Consider the following 16,058-nt stretch of genomic DNA (forward strand, 5'->3'; position numbering starts at 1 on the left):
ATTTATATCACTGCCTTTGGAGTTGCCCCATTGTGCAATATTTCTGGCATCTTGTTAGAAGGTACGCCGAGACAAATCTAATAAACGATGTCCCCTTTACCCCGGAGTGGGCAATTCTGGGGGTATTTGATCATACCTTAAGGATGACCAAGGTATCTAAAATCAACTCCATGCCAACGTGGATAGTGGGGGTATGAACTATTCACATTGGCATGGACTTTATTTTAGAAAGTTTGCAGAGCGCCGAACCCGGAAGTAGTGGGCGGCCATGCTGTCGCCGTGAAATTAAACAAGTACCGACAGTAAAAAATTACTATTGGCCCTAAGTACAGCTGGGAAAAAAACTATATTGCAGGGTTGGATTGACAGTTCTCCACCACAAATACCACTATTTTTATCCAAACTGAATTTTATATTTAGGATGGACTGGGTGCAGGCCATAATACATAAGGGAAAGAGGGTTGACATTTTTTTCACGCAATGGGATTTGTACATACATTCCCTTCCACTTTCCACATAAACCAAATACACAACAGCATCAAAAATACCACGTAGTACTTAACCAGAATGGCAGCACAGGACCAACTAGTTATATTGTCTTAGTTTTGGAGTGGCGGCCCACCCCTAAATACTGTTTCTGTATCTAATAAACATGTTCAATCATTATGGAAATTCTAAAAAAAACAATTCTGACTGTTGTAATACTATAATATCTCATTGTATGTTTTATCCATGGTGCTTTAATAAAACAAGTTATTGGGAAAAAAAGTCTGCGGTCCTTATTTTTTACGAAAAGCACTGTTTTTTTTCAATCAGAACAACATTAAATTAATTAAAAATACACTGTGTACATTGTTAATGTGGTAAATTACTATACTAGCTGTAAAACTTCTGTTTTTTAAAGGAATTCCTAGCAGTCTTCCTAGTAAACCTACCTTTATTTAAAAAAAAAAGCACGTCATTAAAAGAATTATTAGCACCTAGTCATTTAAGGTCAGATGATTCAGCTTCACAGTCAGGATCCACTTGGCTCACTTCTAAGCCAAAGGGATGCTTCAAATGTGGTGGAACAAGATGCTTACCTTGTCCTCACATAAGAAATACAGGTTGAGTGTCCCCTATCCAAAATGCTCGGGACCAGGAGAATTTTGGATAACGGATTATTCCGTATTTCTGAATATTTTAATAATTCAATGATGTATTTTGAAGTATCTTGCATTTATGTTGTACAGACACATCAAACACATGAAATACACACAAATATTTTTTATTTGTGCATGAAACAAGGTTTAAAAACATGAAACAAAATTGTACTATCTCAGGCACTGACTTTGAATGCCAAGCAATCATTTTCTTGCACATATATAGTGCCAGTTACATAGCATGTCCCTACTAGTGCTGTTACAGATGTCCCCAGTAAGGTTTTAGCAAAAAAATAAAATTTCACTTTCTGAAATTTATGGTTTTCGGAATAATTTGGATAACAGATATTCGAATAAGGGACACTCAACCTGTATAAAAAAAATGTTGATCCCCACTAATGCACAAATACACAAATAAGATTTCTTCATTAACTGAAACACTACATACAGTATGTGATAAGATTTGTCCTGTGATTGTAAGATGTATGTAGGTCGAACTACTAGGAGACTTAGAACTAGATTCCATTAAATAGGCGGAACATAAAAAATAAATGAATGAATCTCTGGGCAGTATTCAATGCTGGGGGTGAGCTGTGGCAGCGAGCAGGTCTGCCTGCTCGCTGCCACAGCTCGCAGGGTAGGTATTCATCTGACCACCTGCATACGCTGTTTCTCCCTCGCTCCGTTTTTGGAGCAAGGGGGAAACAGCGTATGTGGACGCTAAAACAGCGAGACTCATGGCTAAATGCAGTGGGCTCCCTGCTTTAGCCATGAGCCTCAGACAGCGAGGATTCCCCCGGAACGCTAAATTGGGTGAGTGGCCAGCGCAGGGGTTAAACGGTGAGAATCGCTTGTTTTCGGTGATCCCCACCATTTAACCCCCCTGCCGCTGCCGGCCCCATTGAATACACCCCACAGTGTTTCAAGACACTTTATTCATCACCATGAACATAATCCAGAATGTTTGAGAGTTTTAGGCATAAAACACATAAAAGCAACATTCAGACAGGTATTTCCTGTGCCGGCAGGAAATATATTGGATCCATTAATTGGACTCACTATACCCGGACGGTCTCAATGAAGCCTTTGAATTTAATAATATAATGTGAAATCTGCACTATTTATATCTGCTGGTGAATAGTAGTGTAATCTTTAATGATGAAATTACTTAATTTCTACCTAGGGATTTATCCAGCTGTATTCATCTTTATAATAAATCTTTTCAACTTTTTTTATGAAGGGAACGTAAAATTCCTCTACGTGGATATGGTTAATCCTCAATGGTAATAATTAATATGTAAGCCTATGACTAATTATATTCTTGCTCTATTCAAAGAGGGCCGTTTGGTTATATATTTGAATATTATTGTTCTACTGTTTTATAATTTGGATTATAATAGACATAAACATTATATACAATTGAAATTTTAAGTCTCGGCTTAATGCAGGGAAACTATTGTCATGTATTAATCTTTGGTGATTGAAGCCAGTTTCTTTCCTTTTTAAAAATGATGACTTAATTGTGAAAATAAAGGTCTGATTGAGCTGTATGTAATAATGGGACGACTTGGGACTAGGTTTAAACTCCCGATCATGTGACCACTAATCCAACCATAATGTGTTTATTCCAAGCCTCGCTTTTAAAACTGATGGAGGTACTTGTGATCCAGTGGTGACCTTATTGCTCCCAAACAAGCGAGTTGTGTCTACCTTGAAAAGTAGACCACTATATGGGGTAGGAGTCCTACTGCTTACAATTACATTCAAATCAGCATTTGTCTAAATATATATAGACTGTACTACACTTTTGTGTTTTTTTCTCTTTCTGTTTTGGGTACAATGGTACAAGAATAAGCGAAAATTCCAGTCAGCGCCCAGGAATTGTCAGTATCTTCGTTGTATTTTTCTATGTTGTTGTATGAAAGGTGATTCATACTACCGTGCAAAATCCATAGGCAGCGACACGCAAAAAGGGTCAATCTATATTCATCTTGTATAAATTAACAGCTACAATGCCAAAAGTCAGCAATTCTGGAATTGCTGCAAGAGGAGCATTCTTCGACAAAAGCAAAGTTTGAAGACAAAATTATTATTGCAAATAAAGATCATTATTTCTAACCTTGCCAATGTCCTGACTATATGTTCTATTCATTTTGCAATTCATTTGATAAATAAAAGTCAGTTTTCATGCAAAACACAAAATTGTTTGGTTGACCCCAAAACCTTTAGTACATACAGTAAGTATACTTTCCAAGCATAAATATAGTATATAACACACATAAAACCCATCATTAATATATATATATATATATATATATATATATACACACACACCTCAAAAAAATGTTTAAATAGAAGGTGTATGTTATTATTTTCCTCACAGCAGCGCTGCAAAGGTATTGGAATTATTAATGTCAAATGATTTGTCCTCCTGGTCTTCAACCTTTCCTAATGAAGGCACATACAGTATAGCATACAGTATGCCAGAGCTATATTCATCTAATCATCTAGGGGTTATCCATTTTGGGGATAATAGCTGGACACCATCGCAAGTCAGTAGTTATTACCTTGTAATATCAGTCTTTATTTTCAAAAGAGGACTAGTCCTTGTATTGGTTTTTGGAGAAAACATTTTCATTCTGGAAAAATTTAAAAAAAGAAAGTATATTTTATTATACATTGTACAGTACACCGAAATACAGAACTATCTATTGGTTTGTTGAAAGGAGAAACAAAATGTATGAGTGAGATGTACCATAGAAAATCACAGCAAGCAATGTTAAGTCTGCTTAACCTCGATGTGATGATATTGGGATTATTAGATTCCTCATATAATCCTTCAATTGTCCCATAGTCATGATAAGATGTTCCTTATAAGATACACTGAGAAAACACTGGGCTCTACCAAAGTGATGGACATACCAAAGCCCTTCAGCCTCTGCACCTCCGGGTCAAGCACCTGAACAATTTGCACATGGCCAACATATTGGCCAGTATAGCTCTTGCCATTCCTGGCACTACCACATTCTGGTAGATCCTTGCTTCTAGCCTCCCAACAATGCACCACTATAGAGGGACTAAGGTATACAGATGAGACTGGTCCTGTGCTTTGGGGTAATTGCACTGCATATACCCATAACAGGTGCAGCAGAAGCTAAATCATGGGTCTGAGAGAACCAGAATGTGACTCCTTGGTGATGCATTGGATGTACACAGAATGGATAGATGAAGCACGGAGTATGCACATTGTTGTGCCCAATCTATGCTCATCACCATGGTCACATTACCATGTGTGTATCATCCAACTTAGCTATTTGTTCTGGGATGCATGAGTTACTGTATGGTCTACCAATAATGGATAATAATGTAATGGATGCTAATTTTGGGATCTAGCATCCATTACACACACATCGGGGGAAATTTTATAGGATGAGAGATTCAGAAAGAAATCTCCAGTTTTTTAAAGTGGCAATTATTTACACATCAAAATCAAACTGTTTTTGAAGTGTAAATGATTGCCGCTTTAAAAAAAAACTGGAGACCTTTTTACCAAATCTCTCACTTTCTGAATCTCTCATCCTATTAAATTTCCCTCAGGGCCATGGTCATCAACAGTTCAGAAAGGAATCTGCCAAGTTATTGCATCCCCCAACTCTCAAAGATCAGGCCTCAGATACTCTTAAGCTGATTATTGATCGAATGTCCCTCCTTTTCAGAGCTGCCATCCTTCATGTCAATGGGATGCTCCTAGTGAGATTCCTGAGAACCAACCATTTGCGGACCCAAACTGATTACAGTGAAACATTTTACCTCTATGCATCTGGAATTACTTATATAAAAAGGGGAGGGTACACCAAACCATCTTGCCATTGTGAAAATACATAGTATAAAAATTGCAATATAAACTAATCAGATGGAGATCACTGCTTAACAAACATGGACTTGATTGTTAAAAAAGATGGGTCCCACAGACTCAAAACTAGCCTTTCCAGAACAAAGCCAATTACTACCAAGTCATATGACAATGTTGTCCTCAGAATCACATGTAGCTTTTGGGTGACTCTGTGCCCTCCAGTGTCACAGCTCCAACAGTGGACAAGGTAAGAAGTTTTGTGGTATCTATAGAACCATATGGTAACATTTAATGACAATATTTATACATGTATCTTACATCATACAAACACCTCATATCCATATTGATTACCAGCAAGAGGTGATGCCATAATGTTTAACCCTTTGAGTGCCAATGTTGCCGTGAGAGATCCTCACAGCGTCTGTCCTTTTTTTGGCTGCAATATTTTATAAAACTTCAATTATTTGACTTGGCTGTATTTGTATTTAATTATACTAAACGAATAATCACTGTGAGCAACAATGGCATTTTTAGCAGATATTTTGAGGATCGCTTACAGCAACATTGCCAGTGGTATTCAAAGGGTTAAGTGAATTATTATATGGAAATAATCTGCGAGTTATTGAAGCATTTCTTCTAATACACTACATGCTGTATAATGAGACCTGGGAGGCGAAGTCCCAAAATAAAAAATAGTAGATGATGGAGAACACTGAAGCAGAACAACCTCTGTACTATAAACAAAGCAAATCCATAGAATACAGATAGCAAAGAGGGTATGCGGTCATTGTGTAGACAATGTCTAGGTGGACGGTCACTAGGTCGGCCATAGACATGGTCAATGTGAATAAGGTAACATGATTTCTTCACACGTGTTTTTTTTTTTTTTTAAAGGTGGTTTCTCATACTTTACTATCCAAGTGGGCATATAATAGTGTTCCTGAGCCCAAAGCATTGTGACCGCAGCGAGCTGTGCGAGGGTGGGTACATTTATACGGTGTCCATGTTGACATATGTCAACATAGATACAAAAAACATGAAAAACTCAAGTTGGTACTTGTGTAATATCTGGGCGCCCGATTTTTTCATCGCATGCCACTAGTTAAGGTATGCGATGAGACGCGATGGGACCCGGCTTTTTAGACGTTCCTTGTACAATGTAAAAATCGATCGCATGCCATTACAATGGCATGCGATGTGATGCGACGCGACCGACCCGAGTTTTACATTGTACCCAATGTTAAATGGCCCCCCAGACCCGATTCTTAATTGTATACCCACCATGATGGTTAATTATTAGGTAAAATGCCCATTGTTAACGCCACCCCACGACGCGGAATACATGAGGGGACGCGGAATACATGTGAAGTAATGCGCTTACGCTCGCCACGCTTTGGGCTCAGTGGCTCGCTGCGCTCGCCACACTATATAAAATCAACTCCTTGCCGACGTGGATAGTGGGGGTATGAAAAGGTTGGAGGACGCGTACAGCTGCGCTCGCCACGCTTCGGGTTGGCGTTGATCGTGGGTTGGCGTTAACAATTGGGGGGGCATTTGACATAGTCATTACCAATCAGGGTGGGTGTACAATCAAAAATCGGGTCTGGGGGGGCATTTAACATATGAATCAGGAATCTGGGTGCCTGCACAATTAAAAATCGGGTCCAATCGCGTCGCATCGCATGCAATCTGATCGCATGCGATGTGGCCGATTTTTGGTTGTACAATGAAAATATCGGGCGCCCAGATAATACACAAGTCCCCTCAAGTTGACCTTATTTATGTTGACAATGCATATGTCAACCATAAGCCTATGTCGAGCTTTTGCCAATGATGACCTTGGGTATGTCGACCATTGCAAGATGTCAACCTAGTCACTGTCGACCATTAGTGGTCGACCTAGTGATGTTGACCTAGACAGTGCCTACCATTTATACGGTAACCAGCAAAGCATGATTATTTCTGAAACATTTTATTCATTGACTATATAAGTTTATGGTTATATACGTACGGTTATGTGCTTTAAAAGAGTTTCACAATACTAGCCCAAGTTGTGATCTGTAAAGCATGTGAAGAAATATACTGTCGCCACATAATTGAAGAAACATGTGTCTACACTCTGGATACTCATTATATAGGTAGTAAGGACTGGTATGTGAATTAGTCAGTGCAGTATAACTGAAACTCTGTGTGGCTCAAGCATTCATCCTCGAGCTGAGCCAATTCTCTAGTCAATTCCTAAATTTTTTTTTTTTTTCAATTCAGTGAATGGAAACTGTAAAGCAGGAAAAAAAAATCCAACTGCTTTAGTATAGTTATTGCTAAGATTATATGATTATTGCTATTATGTTGTGTATTTATGTTTATTAAAATGATTTTAACATATAATGCTTGTTAAATGTGCTCAATGGTAGAAGTAATGAAATTTCAGTTAATACATTGACATGCTTTAATTAGGATACATTATAACACTACATGTTTTATATCAATACAGAAGGAGACACTCTCGTTCAGTCCGCCAGCTAGCCAAAAGATGGTGGAGCTGGCGGACGGCGCATGGCGGAGAAGGGACGTGCGAGCGTCTCACATTCCTGGTGGATGGTCAGACCTGCCGGATAGCGGTAGTCGCGCCAGGTCCCCGTCCAACGAGAGCAGCTCCATCTGTATCTGTGGGTAAAGCCAGGTACATACTGGAGCAATGTTGGTCCGATTTGCTGTTTCATAACTACATATCCCCTACATCACTCAGTGTGTACAGGTGATTGTGTGCTCCTGTGGTCGCTAGTGACGGACTCTAGGTTTGATGTGCTGCACATCAAACCTAGGGATATCACGATCATTCTGTAGTATGCTAATATAGGACAGAACAGTATTGTTCTGTCCTTAATTAACATTGTTTAAGTGTGTATACATTTTGTAGAGATATTAGAAAGTTTGTAATATAAGGAAGTAGCAGAATACTATACTTTTATCATGTTCAATTGCTTATAAGGCAAAGAGGTGATTATATAACATTATAAATAATTTCATAAATACAGAGTTCAAGGAACTAAGGGGAAGATGTTTCAAGTATTGCAAATTAAGGGCTAAATGTAATAGTGTGTCAGATTCAGAAAGTGAGAGATTTATGTAGGGTACACACCACGACGACATGCTCACGATGCACATCATGAGCGGGTCGTCAGTGTCTCGTCCGACCCGCTCACGGTGACGCGGGGGGGCACGACCCGCTCACGATGTGCACTGTGAGCGGGTCCGATCCGATGGCGACCCGCACCCGGCTGTATGGTGGTTCTTCAGATCCTACCTGCAGCAGGTAGGATCTGAATAACGACCGACCGACCCGCGGGGCCGCGCATCGGATCGGGATCGGACCAGAACAGGGAAAAAAAGGACCCAATCTACCTACAATCTACATCCAATTGGTCGGAATTGGATCTAGATTGAGGGGATCAGGCCCTAGTCGTCCTGGTGTGTACAATGCATTAGGGAGAGTTTTCCCATTTTTTAGAGCAGCAATCAGTGGCGTAACTATACAGGGTGCAGCTGCTATGGGGCCCGGGGGCTGGGGGGCCCGGGCCCAGCAGGCTATCCCCTGCACCTTTTGACACTTTCTTTAAATATTTCCACTCGGGCAATAGCTGCCCGCTTTGCCCTTCCCTTCAGCGGCACCAGCATTGGTTAAAAGACACCACCGTGCCGGAACCAAGGAAACCAGCTGCTGCTACCCTGGCGCATGTGACTCACCACTGCGGGAGCCAGGCACAGGAGCCCTGCCGCTGCAGAAGCTGGAACTGGGACACCGCTGTAGGAGCTGGCATAGGAGGCAGAGCAGAGACCTTCTGACGATGGAGCGAGGATACGTGTGACCCGCCACTGTGGGACCTGGGGCGCAGGAGGTCATCTGCCCTGCAGGAGATGGAGCTGGAGATGAGACGCCGTTGTGGGAGAATGGTGCAGGTGCAGCAGCACAGAATACCAGTTACTGCAGGTGAGAGCAAGACCTGCTGCAGCACCTCTTGAACTGGGGGGAGGCACAAAAAAGGGATGCCTGTAAACCCTTTCAATCCTTGCCTTGCCTCTCCTCTCCAATCCTACTCCCTCTCCTCTACCCCCATGCCACCTCTTTCTTTCTCTCACTCGCACTCTCTGTCTCATCTCTCTTCCCTCTCATCCTCCCCGTCTCCCTTTTTCAATCTCAAACCATACCCTTTTCTGTCTTTTTTATGCTCTCACCTCTCTCAACACTCTGGGTGGGATATTCTAACATCTGCCATCCCCCTCCGCTGGCTACTGCATCCATACTAATCGCTTATGCACTAACATATGCTATTAGTAAAGCAAAGCACAGCTCTTGCATTAAGGGCTGCCCTTTGGTGTGCAGCACTGTCCCTGTCCCTTTTTTCTTTCACTCTCCCCATTTTTTCTGCCCCTCTAAGGGGCATTTTAGTGACATGGTGAAGGGGGGGGGGGGGGGGGGCTTTTAAAATTTTGCTATGGGGCCCACACAATTCTAGTTACGCCCCTTGCAGCAATCATTTACACTGAAAACCCAGGTTGATTTTGCCATGTAAATTATTGCTACTTTAAAAAAAAAAATGGGAAAACTCTCCCAAAAGCTCTCACTTTCTGATTCTCACACCCTATTATTTTTGGACCGGGAAGTGAACAACAAGCCAGCTCCTACATTTTGTATGCACTTGATAAATGCTACCTCAGAGCTGATTGGACAAATTCTCCACTTGTCAAAATGATCACAGGTGAGCCTGGATGCAAGATCACAGAGCTCAAATACAATTGGCTGCTAGCTTCCTCCTGCTATCTGTGCCGATCACTGGGACTCGCCCATAACCCTGCAGTTGCTCCAGTGGAACTCCAGTGGAAACCAGTGGATCATGCTTCATAAAAAAGCTGGGCTCCGTGCCCCCGGCCCTTCCAAAGGAATGCTTCTGCTGGTCACCCAGGCAGAGGTGTTCACTGCTCTGCACATTGATTGCAGGACCTGTCCTGCGCAATTCGCAGAGTCCCACCACCACTTATGCAATCCACTCGGAATTAGCCCCACTTAACATAATCGAGAATAAATTCCTCAAACAATGCTACACCAAACTCCTAACTTCTAATATCTCAAACAATTTAAAAAAAGCATTTTTCTGAATCTCAATGATCTCACATTAGTGGTAGGATGGCAGGATGTAATACTGAGGTCTGTCCTGTCAAACACATGCATAAGCAGTGATAGCCGGTGTATACACCTTCCCTTGAAGAGCTCGTGCTGCAGCAAACAACAGCACATGCCTAAATAGGGACCACTCTGCAATGGGAAGAGGGTAAGTATTTACAAAAAGATGAAACAAAGTGGGACAGAGCAGCAGATGGACCAAGGTGACCAGGCATATGACTAGTCCAATACACTAGTACACAATTAAATGTATAGGAAAGGCTAACTACAATACTCTACTTTCACATTACACATAATACGTAGCTCGGTGTATAGTGCCAAGCGACTTTTCCTAGTCTGTATTGGGTGCAATATCAGCTTCTGCTGATTAAATAGATACGTGAGATGACTTCTGTTTTTAACTGTGGCTGTATCTACAAATGAAATAGTATGTTACAGACTTTTTCTGGAAAACAATGTTATGTAGCTTATTGTATGCTGATACAGATGAGGTTGCATGCAGGATATAGGCATGCTACATATCAATATCATCAGCAGAAGCTGTTTGTGCATTCTATTTACACAGCTTTGTGAACAAGACACATCATAATGGAAAAAGTTGCATGCAAATATGCTCAGTGCTCCAGAGTCCCCATGGGGTGACTAGAGCTGCTGTTTAACGCACTTGGAGGCTCGCTGCAAGATGAACATATCTGCTCTGGTTGAGCGATAATCAAGCAACTCTGTAGCACTCTCAATATTATATTAGTCTTTTGAAACTGTTTGTTAGCTATTGTTTCAAATCACAACTTTCAGGCCATTATTTGTCAAAATTCACAAAAATAATGAGTTTGTAAAACAACCCAATACAAAGTTTATCCAAAACTGGAACATCACTGTAAAAAAATGGATATTATGTATCTAAAATCCCATATAAAACATGTTACATTTTCCAAAGTATGCTTATGTAATAATGAAATATTCAGTCTAGTCTTGGCCTAACTCACCTTGGCGCTGTAGTGTACCCAGATGACTTGATTTTAGAGTTGAAAACAAGTGGTTTGTCCTTTACCTTCATCTGTACCACTGCATAGAACACGTGAAACAATTGAATTAATCATTTTCAAGATAGCAATATATACTTACAGGAATGATATATTCATTTAAAAATTGCATTACGGCTCATAAAGTTAAGTTTACATTTTTTGTTTAAGAACGTCAACTTCAGGTGTACAAATGAGTACACCATTGATAGAACTCAGCCATGGTCATGCGTTTTATTGTGGTCTGCTCATTTACTAAAATTTGTACCGCTGATTTTGGCTATGATTTCAGAAGAAAATACCCAGAAAATAAATAAAAACGGCTTGGGGTTTTAACATAGGCGTCTATGGTGGGAACCACTCCTGATAGGCTGAGGGAAGTCCAGTGACTGACGGCAATGGGGATCCCCTCATTCTCCAGGAGAAGGCACTTGCGGCTCCTCAGTTCAATTGATATCGGGTTTTGTTGGTTTAGTGGTCTTTTTTTACCCCCCTGGATACCTACATGAAAGTAGAGGACCATTCTATGCCCGAGGGATGTAAGTATAATTTTTTATTCACAGGTACCCATGGGGGAGGCTTCCTGGGCCTTGTAGTTCTACTACAAACCCCAATATCATATTTTAACACTCTTTTTTGAACCATTTCAATTCCATCAGCCCAGCATCCACCGCCCATGGGGTTGAGGATTGGTCAGGGGTGCCTGGAGGGGGGTGGCCCTTTATTGGGGTGGGGGTCCCCACTACCCAGGGACCCAACCAGGGCTGACCAGCCAGGGTGTCATATTGTGACTGGGAGAACGTTTATAAAAAGTTTCCCCCGGCTGTGGCATGACATCGCTGGCTGTTGGGAGTCTGCTGCTGTTTATAAAAAATACAGAGGACCCCTTTTTTGTTTCCTGTACTTTTGTAACCAGGACCATTTTAAGAGCCGGTGCTGATTTTTGAATACAGGGGAACCCTATTTGATTTTTTTTCAGGTATCTGAAAAACCTGGACCGGTTTAAAGAACCAAGGCTGGTTATGCTCATGGGGGGGAGGACACCATTTTTTTAAATTACATTATTTATTTATTTTTCTGCTTTTTACATACAAAAGCTTGCACGGGTCTGACTGATCCGTGCAGACTTCACGCTCATATGTATTTGGCTGTCAGGAAAACTTGGCATCCAAATACGAATCACTTCGTATGTGAGATATAAATTGTTAATTACATGTGTCATCAATGCACACTTAAAGCTTTTCACTGTATTTTTAAATCTACACATGAGCATTTGTGTTTCAATATAAAGTGTTCCATGAAGATGCAAAGGGTTTCCCACTAAAAATGTTGAATGAAGCCAAATATGTGCTACCTGCAGAAGATGTGGCAAAGGCAAGTCAGAAAAACTGTACACATGCTAAGTTTGTGCATTCACATGCATACTGTAGTGCAAACACTCAGCAAGGAACGTCCCAAAACTTTGCACTTCCACATGTGCAAAACTCTTGTCCTGCAAATCCAAATGCTTAAAGTGCTGCACTTTTATAGATCAGCTTTATTTTTTTAGCTATATTTAACAAACCATGACATGAGAAATTGAAATGAATGGTTTACCACTAGGATGATGTCTCACCAAAAAATAAATGAGTTAGAGGCTGCAGTGGAAAGAATTACCTTGTAAAATTATCTTTATGGTCAAGTCAATTGACATTTTTATGTCAGACATATTTCTAATATTTTATTACATTGTGACACAACTGCTCAGGATATATCCAAAAGTCTGGTTTTTCAATTATACACTAGATGTCTGTGTTTCTGAAGCATTCCATTTCAACATTAAAAGTATCTCATTCAACAAAATTGTAATGTCCATTCATTTTATTTACAGAAAAAACTAAGGGCCAAATGTAATAGGGTGAGCGTTTCAGAAAGTGAGAGATTTTGGGAGGTTGTCCCATTTTTTTAAAGTAGCAATCAATTAAATGGTAAAAATCAACCTGGATTTTCAGTGTAAATGATTGCCGATTTAAAAAAAAAAAATTGTGAAAAATCTTTTACTTTCTGAAACTCTCAAACTATTACATTTGGCCCTAAAATATCTCTCAAGTCAATTAAAACAAGTTTTTATTTCATTTATACAAAACATATACAGAACAAATGCTTCCACATACACTTGTACTGTATGCAGAAATAATAGACAATAACCTGCTCCTTTATATATTTCACTGCGCTAGGGGGAGGAGACTTTGGGACATTGCATGTTGTATGTAAGTAGTGCTAAAGTAGATATATGCCCCTTAACATCTAAAGGCGAGGGAAATGATGTTTTGCATCGGAGTCTGCTGGGCATCGAATAATGGGACTAGTGTCATGACTGTAATATAACAAGTGTGGCAGGGACAGCATAGTTCCACACGAATTAAATATGGAACAGCAGGATCAGGATTTAGAGCAGCAGCAGTCCATGTATTCCTAAAATATGATAAGAATCATGGTTTGGCTAATTACCAACACCTGCAATTTCCTTTAAAATGTTTGTTCAGAGCAGAGGGCTAGGGTTCCCAATACCAGTTCGTGGATGGGCAATAGGCTTGGGGTGTGGGGACTAAGCTAGGAACCTCTGGTTGTGCCCACATTGTGAAGCCTGTGTATTAACATGTTATGCTGTGACTTGTGAATTGCCAAGCTGTCAAGTCTGTATGTGGTCTACCTGCTACAAATAAAGGAAACAAGTTATTTTTAACTAGTGTATGTGACTTCTGTTACACAAGAAATTTATATTAATTTTAAATAAGAGCTGCCTTTTTCGTTAATAATATGTGGTTAGCACATACATTTCATGTGGCTAAACACAGATGAAGACGTATGAAGCAGTGAATTGTGTTACAAATATTGGTCATCTGACAATCACTATGCCATAGATTCCCAAACGCTTTCCTCAAGGTTATAAGCCCTGGTACATTTGGGAACCACTGAGATATGTTCTTCATTCAGCACATAAATATTAAAAAATGTATTTAAATTTCAAGCATGCATCAATTACCAGTATATTAATACAGTACATTACTGCTGGAGGTAAGCGAATGTATTGAGCTTGCGAATTCAAGTGCCATTGGTTCAAGTACCATTGTTTAAGTGTGGAGTTACATCCATGAAGGAGTTAAAACCAGGAAGGGGTTAAACCAAGGTGCAAGAGACTTGCGTCCATGCTGTTTCTGTTTGTTATTCCTTTATCTTTGCTAGAGGCCCAGGTACCTGACCTGATGAAGGATCCACAGAGTGCACAATAGCAACCTTCACATAAAGACGGACAAGCAATCTCACACCAGAGAGCGTGGCCGGACACTGTGAGGAGGGTCAGACCAATTGGAGCACATTTAAGTATATTTTTGATTACTGTTCTGTAATACTATTGTACTGGTACTATTGTACTGGTATTTAATAGTAAATGATTTAGTAGCAGTTTCTCCAACTAGGTAAAATGAGTTGGACTAAGGTTGAGAATCTCCACCAGTGTGCATCTTGTCAGATGTATTTGCTGATGGACATTGCGTACAAAGGCGAGTATGTCCGTATCAGATGTAAGCAGGTGATTGCTCTGGAAGCCAAGGTCATGGATCTAGAGCAGGGGTGGGGAACCTCAGGCCCGGGGGCCGTATGCGGCCCCCCTAGCCGTTCTGAGTGAACCACCCACCCGCCCGGTGGCTTTGCCTGTAGACAAGCACAGGGGAATTGCTCGCGAGAGGTAGGTAGTTCTCATGAGATCACAGATCATTGTGATCTGTGCATGGTTCTGGTATAAAAAGAGTTAAAACAAAAATAAAATAAAAATGTCATGAGGTCCCCCCTCCTGAGCATAACCAGCCCTGGGTTCAAAGAGCCAGTCCTGGTTTCATAAAATCGCGGGCCAAAACAAATAGGGGTCCCCAGGATTTTATAAAACCAGCACCAGGCTCAAGGGCCGGTCCTGGTTCCCAAAACACGGGGGGGGGCAAAATGAGTAGTGGTCCCCCGTATTCCAAGAACCAGCACCAACCAGCCAGCAGGGTAATGCCACAGCCGGGGGGAGACTGTTAACTTCTGGAGCTCCACCCCCCAACCGGGACTTAGGCCCACCCACCAGCCAGCTTCCCTGAACTGACGACGGGGCCCCCGAGTTCCGAAACGTTTTCTTTTGGGCACATGGAATAAAACTTCCACTTCTTCACTAGCACTTCAGCCTCCGAGTGCCGCTTATTTCTACCCTGCATATATATATATATATATATATATATATATATATATTATTTATTTTTTGGGATCATACACATGTGCAACCAAATACAACAAAATGTGCAACTGAAAAAAAGAAAGAAGGAAAAACCCTCTGATTGCTGATAACTTATTTCAGCATTCACATGGGGTATGCAATCCCCGCCGCTATTTCTAACAAGGGAAATAGCCGCGGACGCCTATTCAATGCTGTCTTGACCGACCACATTGAAGAGGCAGATCGACAGAATGGCCCCGACTTTAAAAGCTGTCGGGCCCATTTTGTCGTTTACGGCCGTGAATTGTTGCGATCACGGCTGAATCTTGACAATCCATGGCCATTTATGCGGACACGCCCCCTTTTCACCAGTCTCCAAGCAGGCCAAAAACGGGCCAGAGTCACGGCTGTCGGAACGGAGCGACAGTCATGACCCGGGATTGAATAACCCCCATTGTTAAAGCCATAAAGTTGGTTATTAAAAAAAGTCATCTTAATAGCCTTAGGTTGAAAAAATGCTCATCAGGAATATATTTAAAAGTGGTAAGAACTTTGCATTTTCGAAAGCCACTAACTAATTAACTTACTGCAGAAAAATAATAGCCAGAAATACAAATGCCATTTGGTA

The 16,058-nt window shown here is 40.9% G+C and overlaps 1 protein-coding gene across 4 annotated transcripts in view; it reads right to left on the bottom strand.

The window, feature by feature from the left end:
* The window catches only part of WDR27 (WD repeat domain 27), a 323,892-nt gene that overhangs the window by 232,990 nt on the left and 74,844 nt on the right, over positions 1 to 16,058 (bottom strand). For all 4 annotated transcript variants that reach the window (XR_014471639.1, XM_083176279.1, XM_083176277.1 and 1 more), the window contains 2 exons: positions 11,164 to 11,242; positions 3,710 to 3,781 (listed from right to left, as the gene is read on the bottom strand). Coding sequence is in view for 3 of the 4 variants with exons in the window: in XM_083176279.1 (XP_083032405.1) it covers positions 3,710 to 3,781; positions 11,164 to 11,242 (151 nt within the window). In the remaining variant the exon portion in view is untranslated. The remainder of the gene's footprint in view (positions 1 to 3,709; positions 3,782 to 11,163; positions 11,243 to 16,058) is intronic.

This window comes from Crinia signifera, chromosome 3, assembly GCF_055691185.1.
Source record: "Crinia signifera chromosome 3, ASM5569118v1, whole genome shotgun sequence".
Lineage (NCBI taxonomy): Eukaryota > Metazoa > Chordata > Amphibia > Anura > Myobatrachidae > Crinia > Crinia signifera.